The sequence below is a fragment of the Numenius arquata genome, chromosome 12 (assembly GCF_964106895.1).
Source record: "Numenius arquata chromosome 12, bNumArq3.hap1.1, whole genome shotgun sequence".
Taxonomy (NCBI): Eukaryota; Metazoa; Chordata; class Aves; order Charadriiformes; family Scolopacidae; genus Numenius; species Numenius arquata.
In genome coordinates this window covers 28,987,641-29,007,457 of record NC_133587.1, presented here as the reverse complement: position 1 = coordinate 29,007,457, position 19,817 = coordinate 28,987,641, and the positions used below count along the sequence as shown (strand labels likewise).

The 19,817-nt window shown below is 38.0% G+C and overlaps 1 protein-coding gene across 1 annotated transcript in view; it reads right to left on the bottom strand.

Moving 5' to 3' along the window:
- The window catches only part of SVIL (supervillin), a 105,178-nt gene that overhangs the window by 36,203 nt on the left and 49,158 nt on the right, over nt 1-19,817 (bottom strand). Inside the window, exons 4-17 of the mRNA XM_074156910.1 lie at nt 19,207-19,264; nt 18,930-19,081; nt 17,830-18,514; nt 13,035-13,118; nt 9,921-10,808; nt 9,418-9,588; nt 8,742-8,776; nt 7,564-7,625; nt 7,048-7,187; nt 6,184-6,279; nt 4,667-4,919; nt 3,111-3,134; nt 1,592-2,078; nt 783-1,002 (exon numbers count right to left, since the gene is read on the bottom strand). Of these exons, the coding sequence (XP_074013011.1) occupies nt 783-1,002; nt 1,592-2,078; nt 3,111-3,134; nt 4,667-4,919; nt 6,184-6,279; nt 7,048-7,187; nt 7,564-7,625; nt 8,742-8,776; nt 9,418-9,588; nt 9,921-10,808; nt 13,035-13,118; nt 17,830-18,514; nt 18,930-19,081; nt 19,207-19,264 (3,355 nt within the window). The remainder of the gene's footprint in view (nt 1-782; nt 1,003-1,591; nt 2,079-3,110; nt 3,135-4,666; nt 4,920-6,183; nt 6,280-7,047; nt 7,188-7,563; nt 7,626-8,741; nt 8,777-9,417; nt 9,589-9,920; nt 10,809-13,034; nt 13,119-17,829; nt 18,515-18,929; nt 19,082-19,206; nt 19,265-19,817) is intronic.

Below are 19,817 nucleotides of genomic sequence, written 5' to 3'. Positions count from 1 at the left end.
ATTTGTCAACATGAAGCAAACAATTGTGATTTTACTCACTGGACTGCTACCAGATCCTTTTACAGTTCGGGGCTGAGTTTATACTCTCAAGTTTTAACTAAATTAGAGTGACTTTTACAAATACTACAGCAGCTATTGGAGCTCTAGCCATGAACTCTTAATGTCCGCACAAGAGCAGAACACAACATTTAGTTTCAGATCAGAATGATCTTGGGTTGGAAAAAATATTTCTAATACTCCCACAAACCTGTCCAACTTATTACCATTTTAAAATCCCTACAGTAAGTTTTCAAAAGTCAAAATGGCAACCATGTATTTCTGAAGCAGAGAGTCACAGAGTCTATCCCTGACTCCCTGTATTCAGCTTATTTAAGGGAGACTCCCATAGACAAACAGAAAACTGGCTTTAAAAAAAAAATAATCACATTATATCTGTTGTAATCGAAAGCAGAACCTGAGGAAGTATACTGAGTATATCAGTATAACTAGAACATCTATTTTTTACAACTTTCATTTTCTGAACTACTTATTGATTATTCAGGTGGCTCTTTCAAAATCAGATTATCATGTTCTCTTGAACAGTAATTCTCATTCACCACCATCTGCTTTATAAGCATGTCAGGCAGATTAGCTGCATGTTTCTGCCATTAGCATTTGACATCTAATAAAGCCTAATAATCACTGCTTAGCTTTTTCAGAAACAGATTTAAAGCTTCTTTTTATACTATCAATCTAATAACTGTATTTCTAGAGATCATTTTTAAAAAGTGAAATTTAAGTACCTTTCCTTAATTGACATCGTTTTGCTGGAATTATCAAGGACATCCTCAGCTGTTTGTGCTTTGCTCTCTCCAACAGAAAACATCTCACAGGAATTCTTATAAAATTTGCCTTCCAGTTGTTCAGAGAGCTCCTGCAGTCTACAGGATGCTGCAGCTGCAGTTTGTGAAACTGTCCTCATTGCTGATGTGCTGGTGAGTTCAGAAGTAGGTTCAGTGTGATCTGCCCATTCAAAAGAGAAGAGTGAATTAGAGTTAGTGCTACACTCAAACATATTTTATATTACTAATACCAAAGCAGCAAATCTGGTTTTTAACATTCAAATCACATGCTATTCTAACAGAGAAGGAATTTCTGGCTGAGCTAGAGTACAAAGATTAATCATTAATCATTTGTGACTGAAGTTCCTGTGAAGCCACAGAATACCATGTTCTGAACTTCATATGGATGAGGCACAAACTGCTGCTCATGTCATCACATCAACAGGAAAACAAATGGACAGATGAAAGTGAGAGGGGAACAAAGAGTGGCTGAAGAGAAGCACACAAAATTTAAATAAGAAATTAACTTACTGGTAAAGCAGTTTAATACATAAGTAGCATGCTAGGAGGGCATTTAATAGCTTAATAAAGGTACTATTTTCTAGGAGAGTGTTGGGGGCTTTTTTTTGGTTTCGTTTTTGCAAGCAGAAATTGAACCATGGGAAAAACTGCCTTGATGAAAGATAAATGTACCAGTACAGTTATCCTTAAGGAAATATAAGTGATCTTCATTTTTCTTTTTGACTGGCCTTCTTTGACTTCCCATTTACCTTGCATGTGCGTATCAATTTCTTTCTGTTCAAGAGGCTGAAAAAGTGCTTGTGAACTAAACAGTTCCATGCTGCCCTTCCTCAGGAAGCTGTATGTTGTCTCTTTGTGGTAGTCTCCTGTTTTTTCAGGAACAGGATGTGTGGTTGTTTCCTCAAAGGAGCTGTACTTTGTAATATCATTAGTTTCACGTGCTAGAAACCTCTTTCTCTCTTCCTCGTGCTTCTTTGATGCTCTGTTGCTTTCTAGTGTTTCCATTGAGGGCTGCCATTGTTCTGACTTCTGTGTGCGTTTTCCTGAAGAGTCTGAGTTTTCTGCTGAAGAGTGGAATCTCAAATCAGCTCTAGCGGCAGCGCTCACACTCCCATCACTCGCTGGTTTTGTGTGCAGGTCTCCAGCATAGAGCTGGGAAGTGGTAGATGCCATTGTTGAAACTGATGTTGCAACTGAAGTTGATAGGGGAGTAATTTTTCCACTTTCATTTTGTACCTATGAACACAAAAAAAAGAGACTTAAAAGCTCTGAAATCATCAGTTCCTGAAATCACATCAGTTCTTCAGGGGTGTGCTTCCATATGAATATAGTGTTCTATAAATATAGACCAGAAACTGATAAGGAGAGCAACAACACCCCCATAAATTGTCTGCAGGTGGATTACTCCACCCAGGGAAGAAAGGACTGCATGTCGACAGCAACATCTTTAGTAATAAAGGGTGTCGGTGTAGCATGCAACATGACGTGTCAGAGCTCCACGAAAAGTTTCATACTAACATGGTGATGTGCAGCACTGGGGAAAAAAATTAGTTCAGGTTCCAGACACCGGATGACATGCCATGTGCCCAGCCTAATCAACTCTGCATCTCAGCAGGGCTAATTAGCTTTGGCACAGCTCTGCTCTGATACGGTTATGCAGCTTCCAGCTCAGGATCTAGCTCAGCGCCAGAGACTGCTCTGTGCTGTTCTACACAGGGAAGACATTCCTGATGCTTCTGCCACATAAATCACCTTCGTGCAGGACTGTTAGTCTAAGACTTTTTCAAATATCAAACATTGGCTGTCATGTACACCCCTCTGAGCAAAGTTATTTGAATCTAAGAAGCATATTAAAAAACCCTCCAAATTTGCTCTGCCAGCCTCTACAGTGGAACAGTTATCTTTTTTACTCCTCTAACATAATAATTTTATAAAGTTTTCCTAGAGACAGTTAGGATGCAAAATTTTTTCTGAAATGCAGAGCTTGGTTTTGTCTTCTCCAAAGGAGATAAAAGCTATGAAAAACTGACAAATACGCTTTTGTTCAGCTTTTTTTGTTGTTTTCTTAAACTGCAGTGCTAGTGAACAGCATGCTAAAGGAATAGACAAAAATCACACCAGTAGGAGGAAATCAACTGAAAACTTAAAACGCACATGCAAATTCCATAAAGCATGGACAACACAATCATTCATTAGAAAAACGGAAAGCAGAGCAGAAAATACTACGCTGGCTCAAAGATTCCAAAAAAAGATTAAGAAAATAGTTACCAGTTTACTCTTTTTCCATTGCATCTATCAGAATTAGAAATTTAGAGGAGATCAGCAAAGGGATTTCAGCTTTAATTACAAGATATTTACATTTGCAATTATGTATTTTGGTAACATATGCTCTAGTTATCAGGTTTGATACTTTCCTTTTGTTTCTTCCTAGAAAAACTGTAACTACACCCCAAAACATCCCAACACTCCAAATGAACAGTTCACTATAGAAAGCCTTTTTGAAAATAGACTCCCACTGAACTTGGTTCACAGTCAACTCCGGTTTCTTTGGCTATGGTCAGAAAGAGATGACTAAACATGTTTCCTCTGCATTCCCTTGCCTGAAAAGCAAGTTTGTTCTGTAAAAGTCTGACAAACTACTGAGACTGTCCCTGGCTTCTTTCCCATCTGCTTCTGCCCACTGCTGTTGAACACCTTCTGGCCCCCAAACAGGTTAGTGACACAATCATTAGAGAGGCCAGGCAGTGACAGTGGGTGGCATGTGAAAAATGAATGGAAAGAGGACTATGTAAGGTCTGGAAATCTTGCTAAAATTAATTTTTTCTAAATATTTTCCTATTACGTCATGCCTAATTAAAGTAGGCATAAAGTATTATTATATATCTGTACAGCTTTGCACCAATATGGTTAGAGAAATCCTGCCTTCTCACTATTCCATTAATTTAATATGGAAAATGTATAATCATGAATGAAGCATACAGAAAGAAAAATGGTAGGAACTTTCTAATTCTCAGATTGATCCAAATCCCTAGAAATAAGACATGCATTGGAGTTGAGCTTCACTGTTAAAGTGATTTCTTTTAAAGCTGTAATACTAAGGACTGATGTTTATGCTATTGTGAACATGAGCTCTGAAAGACCACTGCTGGAACATCTTATGCTCAAATTTCACTAAAAAGGTATTCCTTTGCAGTTCCAACTATATGAAGGATTCCAGAACAGGAAGCCCAATTCCCCTGCAGATATTAAATCATTTTATTTTGACCATGACTTTCTGAATTCCAAAGTATTCTGCTTTTAGGGAAAAAATATAAAAATAAAAATCAATCCCCCCTCCCAGAGGAAAATGACAGATTATGTCCTGACTAGTGATGGAAATATATAGTGCTTTCAAGAAAGAGTCTGAAAGTTGCACGTGACAATGCTCCAAAATTCCCTGAAAATACATCTAAAGCACAATGATACCTGTCACAATTTTTACCCCTTTTGTATATACTTTTAAAATGAATACACTTTTAGAAGATATGTAAAGTTTTACCAGAAAAGACAGACACTGTGAAAGGTACAGCATGCACTAATAAGGAGGATGATATACTCTTGAATTACTACAAAAAGAAAAATGCGCCAATGAAGTCGGACATTTTAGAGGATGTTGTTCCTCAATGTCAGAGGACTGCTTCCTGACAAGCTTTTTCCTGTGAATATGTCATGACCCCAGTCTGTAGCTCAGAACAAAGAAAAGGCCGTCTGTTGCGGCATCTTACACTGAAGCAGTTTTCTCCAATAAAAAGAAACAAACAGAAAAGAGTTAAGACGGCACTTACCTGTTCAACTTCTCCAAGAGTGACTGGCTGCGTCTGGTAACGAGCATTCATTCTCCTGTGCCTAATATCTCCTCGACTCCTTGTGGAGATGGCCCTGGATACTGGTTGAGACAGTTTGTTAAACAAAGCCATCTTTTCTGCCAAACTTAAGGTGGAAGAATCTGGTTCATCAGACTGATCTTGCCCCATCGCCTCTTTGGCTGCTCTTATCTCCTCTTTAGCTAAAATTTTTTGGTGTGCTGATGCCTGCAAACTGAAGAAACAGAACTGGAAATGAGTTTTGAAGAAGCCATTATGAAGTTTTAAGATCTGAACCTGATAGAAGCAGAAGAACTGCACATGAAGCACAATAGCCAATGTAATATAGCAGCCTGAGTGATTATGCAGTGGTTCAACATTGGCATGATGAATTCTAATTCAACAGCTAAAGATTTAAAAAAGTTAAATTTTCATTCATAAATTCATTTGATTAGGACACAATGATTTTTTTAAAGGGGAACTCAAGTTGGTCTGAAAATATTTCTCTTCAAATCTCTTTATACAGCATACAGAGATAAGGAGAGACACTTAAGATGCCTGCTGTAGAACAAACACATGTCCTACAGGGCAATTTATGTAAAATTCAATTTGATTAGAAATAATTTGTGGAGCATATATGACGAAAACATTTAAAAGACGGATTTAAATTCCAAGTTAGTGCTGGTACATTAGCATAAATTTTAATGCCTTTTAATTTGAAGTGGAACAGAATTCAGACTGTCTTTTGTTTTGGCTTATCTGGGGTAACTCAACAACAAAAAATAGTTTTGAAATATTGTTTTAAAATATTGAATTAATTTTGAAGATTGTTTCACCAATGCTGAAGGCAGACACATTCATTCATAAAAGCCGTAACTGCATTTGTCTCTACAATCATATATTTTATTCACCTCTAGCTAGATTCAGCCACATTTATGGAATTATAGTAGTATTCTTTCTTTTTTTTTTTTTTCTGTCGTGGTCTCTGCTAAAATTCTCTCATTCAGAACAGTAAACAGTATTCTGCAATTTTACCTATAGGTGGCGCAATTTCTTATCTTTCCTTTAATTTTGTAAGCTAAAAAAAAAAATATATGTAGAGACAGACAAAGAGGATATGTACTGCTTGTGAAATCAAGCACCCAGCTTTTGTATATTCATCTCAAGATGACATTACTGTATAAAAACCATACAAGAGCAAAGAGGTTCTGCTAGGTTTGCTCACATGCAAAATAATTTCTTTCACAAAGAAGAGTATGTTTCCAGAATAGGTAAGTGTGGTTAGAAACATCCTGAAAACAGATGCTTGACCAAAAAAAAAAAAAAAAAAGCTGCATTGTTTTACCATGCAAACATAAATGAAGCTGACGAATGTTTTAAATTTTCTTGAAACGAGTATTGACTTGACACATTGAAAAGGCATTCAAGACTTTAAAGATGCATCTGCTATTGAGGAATCTTGTGCTCCATGTAACATGCATGTTTATCCCCCCCAGTACCTGATAGGTTGTACAGTGCTCTTAACTACAGTGGGGCTAGGTACTCTTGTCACTACTGTGTGGGTATTCACAGAACGTGAAGCAGGGGTAGATTCACTTTAAAGAATTGCCAAGGAGGGAAAATTCACAGGGAGAGAGAAGAAAAAAGCATTAAGAAAAGCAATACATTAAGTGTTAACTACAGAAAAGACCAAAACCAAACAAAACAAAACAGAAAAAAACAAACAGCAATGATTTTTAATTAACTGAGTTATCTGCTGCAACCTTTGCAAAATAACTTCAAATACTTTGAAAGAACTAAAAAACCTAGAGAAGCAAACGGGTTGTCTCTTGAAGTTACTCATTACCCATAACACAAGATATCTTTTAGTAGATCATTAGGTGAATGTTCATTCACCTTTGTTTAATTTTCCCCCCAAATGACTTCCCTTTTTTTCAGGAAAATTTCATGATGTATGACCGGAGTGCAAGAAACACGTTTCCAAAAAGTACGTTTGAGATTTCAGAGTGCAAAAGGTTTTCCCCAGTACAAATAGATTCTATAAGAAATTGTGCAGATTTCCCTCAGGGCAAAGTATCTTTTTCATCTGAGTTACAAACCAATGCTGTGATTAATCCTGTTTACCTAATCTACAGGTTCAAATGCTTTCCGCCAAGTTACAGTTCATACAAGTTATGCTTCACTAGTCCCTCTACTTCTAAAAAGGAATTTCAACACAGCTTCCCCTGCGGTTCTCAAGGAAGTCAGCCCTTAATGACAAATGTTTTCCTTGCTACAAAGTTGTAAACACCACGTATATGGAACTCATTCCCAGATCTAAAAGCAGGAACCAAAGCTAGAGTCAAGGTATGTACAAGACTTACGTAGCTGCAATGACCACTTCCTCACTGGTAATTGGTTGTGTGTGCGATCTATCCTGCAAACGCCGCAGTCTTCTCTCTACTGCTGAACTTCTCGTAGGTGGCTTAGGAATATTTTTCATTTCAAATGATTTTTCCATTTCCTAGAGGGACATATGTCATAATCAAAACCATGGAAGAAAAATTCTAAAATAGTACTTTCTTTTAGCCTTCTTGCGTGCAAAGTAGCAAATTTCCCAAATGCCCATCTTCGAATTAGAAGCAGGATGTAATTGCACAGTGGGTGTCACAGAGTTAAAACTCACTACACGTCTCTCTAAATGACGTTCTTAAAGAAGGCTTTAGAGCAACAGGTCTACTGTGTAGGTAGGCCAGATGAAGTAAAAAAAAAAAAAAAAAAGTTATGTAGCTTGGACTTTGTTAACTGCATTACACAATTCTAATGCATTTTGGGCTCTTCAGCATCTCGTATATGAAATGTTTAACTCAGCCTTCTATTCAGAAAATGTAAAAACTTACTCTAAAAAGCAGCCTCTTCGCAGCTACGCTTAGTTTGGCTCGGTCATCCAATTTTTCTTCGTCTACACAAAGGCAAAAAAAAAAAAAAAAAGGAGACAAGGTAATGAATCAAGCTCATATTAGGTGCAAGGCTTTTTTGACTATATGATTTCTGAACTCAAAAATTGTATTTTACTATGACGAGAACAGCACCAGCAAAAGACTTATCATGAACCAAATTGCATAAAATTTTCCTGTATTTATATGCATTGCATCGAGGAAAATTCTTAACAGGATTTGAGAACAAGAGACTTGTCTTCAGGACAGTTCATTGCTTTCGAGTTATCCAAACAACCTTTTATGAATAATCAGACTTACTGTATTAGTCTATGACAACACATAGACTAAGAAAATAACTAGACTGAAAGATTGTCTTAAGGCTCAGTATTCATCCTGCTGTATAGAACAGCCATTTTCTACTAGTTGACCATACAAGGTGGTCTCTCCTGGAAGCTGGTCATTCTGATTACCACCTTGCACCCCCATATTTCAGAGGTTCAACCAGTATCCTTAGGAGCTGAAATCAGCATTCTCCAGATCCAAGACCCATCATCTCAAAGCTGCAGAGAATATCAGCTTTGAAATAGCGTAAGGCATTAAATCTAAATTTAGCTACTCATGACATTATATACTTAATTTGTGCCAGACTTGCCAAGAGTGACAAGAGGGAAAGAGAAGCAAGATGGCAGCCTGAATTATGTAATTTATAATAACAAGCATCTTGCTACTTCCTTAGCTAGTAAACGTTACCAGTATCTGTGTCACACTATAGTAAAGGCTTTTTTAGTTATTAGTCCTAGACCACCGATTACAATGTGTAATTTTTCCCTCACCAACTAGCTTATTTTGTGTCTAAATCAGAAAAAAGGCCCACAACTATGTTGAAAAGTGTCGAGCCATTCCACCCCTGGCCTCCCATACAAAGTTAAGTATCCACAGACAGACCTTAAATGAATTTGAAATCAAGTCTGTAGTAGACAAGGCCCAAGGAAAAGTGGTACTTCAAACGTATGATAGGTAACGATAGTTATTTTCAAGTGGACTTTGTTTGCATTATCAAACAGTTCTTCAGTTAAACCAAAACCAAACCAAACCCTTTTACTCCCATTTCTTCCTTGGAAAATAGTGTAGTAACTTACCTTCAGCAGTTGGTATTTCTGCACTCAAAATTGACCTAGTGAAAAATTATCAAACAGAAAGAAGTTAGTTGGAAACAAGAAATCAAAAATTAAATCCAGACTCCACCTGAAGTAGCAGGACCTCAAAAGTCTTAAGAGTAGGAAAACTTTATCTATTTTTCAAGTTTCACCAGCTTCCACTTTGACATCCTTTAATAAAGCAGAAAGGCAAGCAATTGCAGCCAAACTTAAATATACTAAAGGAAAAAGATTTCCAGTTCATCTTGCAGAAGATAAAAGACTAAGATTTACTGCCAGCTCTTTTAACATAAAATATGTAGCTTTGGTTGTTTAAAAAGAAAAAAAAGTAAATGATAAAGCAGAGTAGATTGAAAGGAAACTCTTTATATAAAAACAGACAAAAGCATTTATCACTAGACAGAACCCAACAGCTACAATACTTTATAATGATTCACTGTTCACCATTTTATGTGGGGGGGGGATTTGCAACAAATTGGTTTTGCCGGCGGTGTTTTTGTTTTTATTTTATAAGAAGCTATAACAAATATTTGTTTGTTTTTAAAGAGAAGCAACAACCTTGCAAGATGTTTATGCTAATAAACCAACAAAGTCTCTTCACAAGCTTGTTCATGTTTACCTGCACCAGAATGCTACACAGAGCTACGTACGTGCCTACCTATCTGTCTCCTTTCGTTCTGCTGACGTTATAGGTTGAGTTTTAAATCTCTCAGAAGTCTTTCTATTTTCACCAGGAGAAAAATAGCGCCTCGGCCTTCGTGGCCCTCTTTCACGGTCACCATTGGCAGACAAAGTGCTACCTGCCGTTGACATCTCAAACCGAGATTCACTTTTAAACCGCATGATAGAAAGCACATAGGAAAGAAAATAGAAGAGAGAAGTAAAGCATAGATGTAAGCATCTCAGCAATTCACTAGAGATCACTCTGCATGCTCCTCCGGTAACATGCGCAGACATACACATTCCAGCTACTCCACATCACAACTTGCACTAGCAAGCAGAAGCATAAAAGCGGGATTCAAACCATCTCAGCCTCCAATACACACTGGTGAGAGCTAAGCTGTGTGCTTTAAGTGCTGAACACAACTGATGTTGAGTGTGTGAAATTTTTGCCAAGGACGTGCAAGTTTCACACGAAAATACGTCTGAAATGTCACCTACAGTTCCGTTTTCTTGTTGGCATTAGCAGTCTCCAGAAAGACATTGCGGAGCTGGGCAACAGAGACTTTTGTGTCAACTGTGCCAATCTCACCGTTCGGTGCGTTTGCTTCCATGCTCTCCTTACTTTTAAAAGCTTCTAACTTAGGAGCCACAGTGTAGTCAGACATTGAGCGAGTCAGGACTTTATGCTTTGCTGTCGACACTTTCCAAACAGGAGCTTTTGCCTTGGGAGGCTGCGATACAGACCCACTCTGTATGTACATAACGGCTTCACTCCTCTCTATGTTCTCAGGGGTCTTAAACTGCTGCTCAGGAGCCTGCCTCTTATTGCACTCCAGCTCTTTCTGAACTTCAGAGTTAACTGTTTTCAGCTTGCTTGTGAAAGAGGAACTCCCCGCAGGGGTATCCGATTCTCCTCCTCCAAAGAGGCCTTCATGGTTCTTCCCTTGCTTGCGAATCTCAGATGGTAAAATCGGTCTTCTGCCTTTGGAAGCCTGTTCACCCTCCAAGGACTCTTCTTCATCGGGCTTTGCTCCATAACTAAGTGCCTCTTCCTTTTCACTCTCTGATGCAGCGGCTGCTGACGATTTTGTTAAGAGGCTAGCACTGTCTGGGAGGAGGCTGCCAACAGAGATGTTTGCTGGTTCTTCTGTTGCCATCAGCTGAGCTGTGTGAGCAATGCCAGCAGGCTGAATATAGCCATGTATTGGTTGGCGGACTGAACTGACAGGCTGATTTATAACCCTATCAAAGGCAGACGTTTCTGTCTGAAGAGGCATGTAGTGGGCTGGCACTGGATGGGATTTTCTCTGAGATACTGTGTCTGTGACAAGTTCAGGGCTTCCACGAGCACTTTCCTCTTTCACCAGTTTCTCTCTAACTTTTACTCTTTAAGAAAGAAAAAGGATTAGAGCTGTGAACAGCAATACCCAATCTGGGAAGGAACACAGACACCTACTGTGGGTACAGACAGCAACATCGTATTCAAATAAAAAGCAATCAATACATAGAAGAAAGCAATCTTATGATGCAACCCCCTTCCCCTCACCCCCGAATCTTAGCAGTAACGTTGCTCAAATACATTCACGTGACTCATAGCCCTCGAACACGCATGACTCCTGAGAAGGTAACTGAGCAAGCTCTGAAAACGTAGTACAGCATGTTCCCATGAGGTCACAACTGCGTTTGTCAAACAGCACATACCCATAGTCTCAAACAAACAAGATGATCAAATCTGCTTTTTATATTATCAAAGTGTTGGGCTCAGCCTGAAATTGCAAATTCTATTTGCAATCATGTATATATAGTCAGATTTTTGAAGGCAGCCTATGTTATATGAAGATGCTTTTGCATTGGGGAAAGGGACGAAAAACCACGTTGTTGCCTCCACCAACGCATTCAGGTGTTTGGCCAGAGAATTTTTTTACTTGTGCTTTTGTGTATCACATAAGACATATAAAATGTCACATGTAGCATAACTCATTTCAGTAAGGGAGAAAAAATGTTGACAGTGTAAGCCTTAAAGCCCAAAATGAAACTATGGCATGGCTGTTGCTCTTCAGAGGGCTTGCAGGGGAGGAAAGGATTAAAAAAACCCCAACAACCCCAAACAAAAAAAAAACCACAACCAAACCCAACCAAACAAATAAACAAACAAACAAAAAAAACCCCAGCACCAAAACAAGCATTCTGTTTTAAAATGTTTCACATTACATTCTAACATGCACAACTTAAAGGAATGTTCCCCAAAGTTACCTTACTTCAGTGTATTTTCCAGAAACACCTCTAGACTTGTGTAACATCCGTGCAAAACAGAGTTGCATTCTACTTTTAGACACTCGATGCAACTCCAGTAGGGGCAGGCAGGCACGTGCAGCCGGAGGCAGCCTTTGCTCTATGACTACAGCTGCAGGTAAGCTCCCCAACAGTTTTACAGCCACGTTGAGTGTTTGGATAGCTTACAGGGCAAGGGTTTGTAAACATCATATACGCGGCACTAAAAACAAAAGCCCTGTACTTCCTGCCCTCCCAAAGGGGTATAAAACATTATTTTAATTCTGAAGAAGGAGAGAAACTCAAGTACGATAGGAGACTAGCTCTTTACTCGAAACTAAGTAATCCAGCTCAAAGTATGTGCAATTCCAGGCTTGCTACCAAAGGACTTCTTGGAGTTTTCATTATTTAAAAAACCCAACAAAATAAGATTTAGAAAAAAAGGCAAATGAATACCTGAGAGACTAATAACCAAAGTTATCTGAAACACCAACCTTTCTAATATTTTGGTATTTCTTATCTCTGAGGATAGGTGCAGTTATCAGGGGAACTTCTTGAAGTTACTTAAGCACAGAAAGTGTGCTCAGTCTGAAAAAATGGTTCTTTAAACTACATGTACCAAGCATTCTCCAGAACATCCACACTGATGTTAGTACTGGGTTATAAGAATTACTTTAATCACGAACATGGAAAAGAGTCTTCCGTGCAATGCTTCTCATGGTGGGCTAACTGTACATATTACCAAATGGGGAGAAAGCAGCTGCTTTTAGCTCTGACCAAGATCTTGCTTTACTTTTCAATATTTTATTATTTTTTTACTTCTCTTCTACCATCTCCTTTGGAATTCAACAAATTAATTGTAGGGAATGCTAAGATGGATTCCTGTGTGGTATAAAAATCTGCTGATTTGTAGAGTACAAAACGGGATAAAATAAGAAGTTATAGTGACATGGTTTAGTTATGGGTTGTGGGTTGTGTTTTGTTTTGGTTTTTTTTTAATCAGAGTTAGGTTGATGGTTGGACTAGATGATCTTAAAGGTCCTTTCCAACCAGACAATTCTATGATTCTATAAAAATTATTGGAAGCCAGAATCATAGTAGCTGTGGAAGAAGCTAGAGGCATTTGTACTTCTTCATCAAAATACAACTGGTCGTAAGTTACAATAAAAGCAGATGCTTCAGAAAAGTTTCAGTAGCTGTTTATCCACAAGAAATAACACTTTCTAACTCGCTGCTGTTAAAGGAAAATGAAAGGCAAGTGTTAAATGGAGAGAGAGAAAAGAGAAAGAAAGGGGAGGTTTGTAGTCTGATTGTTAGCCACACAGCTACATTTTATGATACCTGGAGGGCCAGCTGATAAGTGAAGGTGTGTCCCCTTCTGAATCTTTCTGAAGAAACCACTCAGGTTTTGCTTTCCCTGCACTACTATAGAAAACAGAACTTCAGGTAACTTTTGAGAACTCAACACATGTTCCCGTTCTTTCTCCCAATCTTCCCTCCCAACCACTTTTTTTGTTTTCTAATTACTTAATTACAGAAGACTGTTCATGAAAATAAAAGCACAGCACATTAATCAAATTGAACGTTGATAAAATGTGAAAAAAACTGACATATTAATTCCACAAACATCTAAAAAGTGTTCTGAATGTTAAATATTACACAAAGGTAACTTTACCAAGTGTACATTGTCCAGAATTTGAGAAGTGAAAGCAACTACACAATCTTATTTTTGTCATTTGCCGTTGCAGGTGAGTTTGACAGGTTTATGTGAGGACACCTGGAAAAGTTGCTAAACCCATTCCTTTGATTCGTAGTTTGAAGCGGTAAAGACCTCTGGGTCCAAAACTAAGTAGTAATATGAATTTAATGACGTTAGAAATTCAGGTGGCCATATCATACTTCCTAAGAGTTTCTTAGGAGCTGCTGGAATCCCTCTCTCCTCTTGTAGCCCTGTATCACAAAAACTTCGGAAATGCAAACCCAGTTAGCTCAAGTCAAACATGCTGTGTGGGGAAAAGAAAAGCTTAAGAAACAAAGCAACCCTCCATTTGATCTTGTCTTGACTTTATTCTGTTTTCATTTTGGAGTTGAAAGCATAAACAGAAACGTGAGCATTGCAAACTTAAGAGCCCTACAGGAAAGGGTGTTTGCAGACTACCTAAGTACAGTTTCTCAAATACTTTCCTAATGCCCATCTTTTATCTACAGTCCCTCAGCAACAGTACATCACATCAAATACTTTTAACTTGCATTGCAGTAGAGTCATTTGGGATGAAAATCCCAAATTAAGCTCTAGGCCATCTACTTCGATTTTTATTAGCTGGTCTTTTAATAGAAATATAGGAAAAAAAGCAAAATCAATGACTGCTCTTAAGATAAAGGTGCATTTACTGCAAATAAGTTTAAATTTGAGAACTCACCTACAGTTGTCACCTTATCCAAACCAAGCTTAGAACAAAGTCAAACACCAACTGTTAAAACATCTTTTGTTTTTCCAAAGGGTTTTGAATTCCTAAAGAAACTGACCAAATAGAAGGTAAAAAACCTTCCACAGGAGCTGACCCGGTAGCTGGAATTGCTTTGAGGCAAGCAAACTTCCTTCTCCTCTCTTAATGTGTACTTTGGCACATTTTTATAGTGGGCATGGCTCAAGTAGCAATTATTTGTACTTGATCATTCATCCTTTGAAGAGGGCAGTCAGAAGAACGCAAGCCATGTTTTGCGTTTAGAGTTCATCTGCCACCTCAGCAGCCATATGAAGACAATGTTGAATGATACCTTCTCAGCGCTTTGTTGTCTTCAGTGATGGATATAGGATTAATTATTAAATCATCTTAGGACTGAAGGCACAAAGCTTTTGTATGTATTCCAAAGCAAGCTGCATTTATTTTGCAATTTGAACTCAGCAAATTTGAATTTAACAAAAACAATTTTGCAACTTATATAATGTGGAACTGACTTCAAAACAGCAGACACCTGGAAAGCTGGTGTTAGCCCTTATTTTGCTTGTGCAACTGGCCTTACAGGAGACTACCACATAGTAATGTAGCGACTTCTTTACGGCTCAGAAACAGGGACAAGAGTTTCTCCGAGGTTATTCTTAAATCTCTGAATATCACACCGGTGAGTACACACTGGCACTGGAAGTTGTCAGGGGTATTAAAAAAAAAATGTGCTCTTGGCAATTCAGCAGTTAAAATACCACTTCCTGCCTACGCATATGTACAAACAGGAGTCCAAATCCTAAGTTTAAACTCTTGGCTGCTGTAAGAGCTACACCACATCTTGCCGGGTGCAGATGATTTCCTTCAAAAGATAAGACAGACAGTTAATTGTGGGGAACCTGTTTTATTCAAATACTGAACCCAAGCCTTGTCCTGAAAGAATCTGAAATGAATGATAATGCAGACAGCAATTTGTATTAAGTTATGACTTATTCCTGCTGCTTTTGCCCCAGTCTCTCATTTGTTATTATGGCACTACTGCAGAGCAGAGATGTGAAAACCACCATACCACAAATGGGATGGAGTTTAAACTCTGGAATTGTCCTAACTTCAGAACCCATCTGAAAATGCATCCTACCATTTCATTATCTAGAAACAGAGAACAACTAAGTCTCAAAAAAAGGAAGACATTTCAGAATGGGCTCGTCTCCAGTGCTTGCCAAACACAGCTGATGCCTCAGCGTTTCACACAGCGTTAGATCTCATAGGGACCTATAACTTTTAACAAATGAAAAAGTATGCCCCCCATTAAAAACATTGTTTCCTAAGTTATTTTTCCTTTGCCCAACTTTTGCAGCATCTTTTATTATAAAAAATAGGTAATGCCAGAAGTGGTAGATTTAAAAAGAAACAGCTCGAATTTGTGAATGATTTGATAATGCCTTCAGCTTACTCAGTCTGAATTTATAACTGGTTTATAGAGCTGCATTAGAAACACACTTGCTAGCTGAAAATGAAAGAGCTTTATAAGGAAACCTGATTTCTCCACATTAAAGGCTAATCTGTGAATGAGCAGATTCAGGTGTCTCTCTATAGCCAGCACGCTGTTTCACCAGGGCAGCTGCCATCCCACCAATGCTGCACGCAGCACCGCTTCTTCTGAGTTGGAAGAAATAACCTAAGGCGTTTCATTGTTGAGTGTTTCATCCGTTTCCCCTCAGAGAAACAGGGACTAGGATTCCTTTATAAGACTAAAGAAAATAAACCCTCTTTTTACACTGCAGCAGACACATTCTTGGCTATACAGCTTGATGGGCTATTCTCTTTGCTTTCCTAAGGCTGAAAACTTCATCCCTTCCTTCATCTTATAAAACAAAGAAAACAAGCTGCCAAAAGTCCTTTGCTCCAATATACCTTCCTATCAGTAATTGGATTAGCAAAGAGATTTATCTCAAACTGACCCTTTGAAGACAAGGGATAATATTTTGTAGTATTTGAGTTGAGACTGCTTCAGAGAAGTTTTTTGGAGCCTGGAATAACCTAGTCAGCTTAAGGAGTTTCAGTACAACTCTAGTCTCAATTGTATGGATGACCCTACAATGACTATTTTCCTTACTGTAGTAGCAGAACTGTAAGCTTAGAACAGAAACTAAATATAAGATAGTACTTCCTAAGTACATTGTCTTACTTTCCCACTGATGTCTTTTTTGAAATTACAATATTCCTGTAAAATTTTGGCTTAATTGGGAGAGTCCAATAATAGCTCATATAGCCACATATCCATGCAAAAGAAGGTGAGCAGGATTAGAAGTCACCTGAATAACAAAAAGCTATGAAAAACATATGAAGAGACTATTACTGGAGTGTGTCCTGTGCAAGAAAGTGAAACAAAAAAGAAGGCTAAGTATATTTGAGCGGTTTATAAGCACTGTAAATAGATGACTTAATCAATCCAACAGGCGGTTAACTTTTGACGTAGAAGATTGCTTCCTCATTCAAACTTTAAGGTATGCTGATGACAGTTAACAAAAAAAGCCACAACATAGGATAAAGAAAAGGATAAAGAAGTCCAGTCAAGGTAGCTTGTTTCTGGACCTACTGCAAAAAATGCCAAAAAGTGTAAATGGTTCAGTTTATGCCAGTTCATTCCAGTTTTTTAAGAACAGTCCGCACTGCTCAACATGATACAAATGTGTTTATGATTAAATTCTCATTACAATTTACATCATTTTTTAGCTGCAACATTTTAGCTTATGTTATTACAGTTATTATTTTCCATCTATCCACCTACCTAGAAATTGAAGAATCACAATTAGAGAAAGCCATGCTTTAAAAAAATTCTTAGTCACACATTGTTCTCAGTCACCATAACACTTTGACAGTCTGTTTTTGCACTAGAGTATGAAACTACAATGTGAAATTATTGAAAATTATTTTTTTTTTCCTTCTGGTAGAGTCTGGTTACCCTATTACTGGTGTAAATTTGTCAAATCTTAAGTAATTCAGCATACCATGAGGGAGGCTACATTTTCCAAATCCAGCATAAAATTTTAACTCTCCCTTCTGCCCTTTCGCACACATAGCCCAATATTATCTGAAAGGTTACCTATCACAATTCAAAAGAGTTTTTACACTTTCACAGCAGGAAAAAAAATGAACTATTATTTCAACTTTCAGCTTTTAACTTGGAGACCTGTTTTATTTTGGCAAAAGCCGTCATGAAACTACTCAAATCTTCATTGAGAAACATCTTGCCTTCACTTGGAAACCCCCACTCAAACAATTACAGGATACAGAGGAAAAAAGTTAAAAGGCTTGCTCTGCTCTAACAAGTTATGAAAAAAAAAGAAAAAAAAGAGCCAATTTAGAACCATAACTGCTTCAATTTCTAGTTTGTGTAAATACCTTAAATATCAATTATTTCACTCCCCCTGCAAATGACCTAATTTTGGCATAAATTCTATAAATATAAAGTGAAACCAAGGATATATCTAATCATAGAAATAGATACCCACTTCCTTGCATCAGAAACACAATGTGATTCAATAAACCCAACCAATCCAGCCTGAGACATCCAAAGGCACCAAATAAATTCTTCAAGGGTAATAGATACATTCATACTGTAGACACTGCTGCAGAAGTTGATTAAGATAAAGGAATGTGCTGTATAAACAAACAAAAATCATGCTTACCTTTGCCTGATGTTACTGTGCAAGGGCTGGTCATTCTGCAAATGGATTGGTGACGCTGCCCGCTTTGGTGAAGAAAGGGACTCTCTGGGGGTTTGCTTTGGTGATATTGGCACTTCATTATAGGAGGAAGATTCTCGTCCAGAAAGTGTAAGGGAGACAGAACTATCCAAGGTTGCTGAAGGGTCAGAAGCCTGTCTAATGGCACTGTCATCATCTGCTTTTCTATCACTCTTTTCATTTGAGAGGTCTTCTTTATCTGGAACACCATCTTTTTCACGGCTGGAGTACTCTTTGGATTCAGAAATCACACTCTTTGACTCCTTCGTCTCAGTCCTGGACAAATATAGAGAGCCACAGTCCTTGTTTTCATCATCTTGCCTTTCACTTTTCACTCCCTTTCTTTCCACGCTGTCGGGATCTTTCCTTGCCCGCGTATATCTGGATGAGTAGTCAGAATCCAAATCAGAATCAAGAGATAATCCGTATTTTTCTGCCAGCTGGCGTCGCCTCTCTGCCTTGTACCTAGCTATTCTTTCTGCTTTTGACTCCAGTTCCTGGACATCCATGTTGCCTGTACTATACAAGGGCTCTGTATTACCTCCTGTGATTTCTGCTCGGTATCTGGATGATCTGGGCTGTTTTTCTACAGAAGAATCTGAAGTTTCCTCCTCTTCATTTGATCTTCCTGTCAAAAGTACAACATATATGAGCAAGTCCATCCCAGAACTCCGAGCACCCTACCCACAGTTCACATCGAGTTAACTAAAAGCTTTCTGTTTTCTTACAAATCAAAGTGTACTAGTGATTGCACAGACACATTACATGTTTGCACTTGTGTCTCCAAAAGCACGTACAAATGATTCAGAAATGTGCATTAGTTATAATTCTTTAAGAGTCTCATATCAAATTATTGTTGTTCTAAAACAATATGGATAATCAACCTTTTTCAAATAAAACAACTGGAGAATTAAAAGGCAAGTTAAAAAAACCCTGACCACAGCTCTCCTAAAAACTCTTCTCCATGTAGTACTGAACAAATGATAGGGTAGTAAACATGAAGTAACTCAGAAATGCAAGATTGTCTGATATATACTACTTACCCAAGTGGGGACTGTATGGATCAGTTGCACGCATATATCTTGGTGTATCTTCCTCTAGTAAGCGGTGTGTGACTGATCCTGGGCAGTTTTGTAGAAGCATGGGTTGTGTATCATTTTCAATTCCCTCCAAGCGTCTAGCTATTCTCTCTTTTCTGAAAAAGATGTGAAAAACGTGAAATCAGGCATCTTTGAAGATTTGAGGGGAGAGTTTCTATGAGGAAGAAACAAAACAAGCTGTGTGTTTTGTTTTACAGGCCGAAGACTTTTTTTTTTTTACCTTTTCATTTCCAAAAAATCTTGGTTGTTTGGTTCAAACAGTTTTCTTAATTCTGAAACTGAGACAACAAAAGATTATACAGTTTATAAGCTACTAAACTCACAGAAACTTGCTAAAATGCTTTATAATAAGAAGAAACAGTCAAATAAAGCTAAGAAGTTTGATATAACTTTTGTCGAGGAACAAGCATTTTCCTCATTTTCCTCATTTATTAAGCTTATGTTGTCAAAAGTGCATTAGGTACATAGGTGTAAACCTCAAGGAGTCCTCCCATACAAGCACTTCCAGGCTAAGCTAGAATCTGCTATGCCGTCCTAGCAGTTTTCAAGATCTACTATAAACTGGGCAAGTTGTATTTTGAATAGGTGAGGTCAAGCTTACATGCTATAGTAACCTGTTTCAAAGTTGGGTAGTACGGAATTACTGCTTAGCCTGTCTACACAAAAGTTGGGAACTGACTATGTTTAAAGAGAAAGAGTGCCCCCTATTCCTTACTTTCCTCCACTCTCTTATATTGAGCAGATTCCAAGAATCCCAGTGACTCATGGTTGGAGTGAAAATCGCCATGTACCCTTATGATATTCCTGCATGGTTAATCACTTTATACTTTG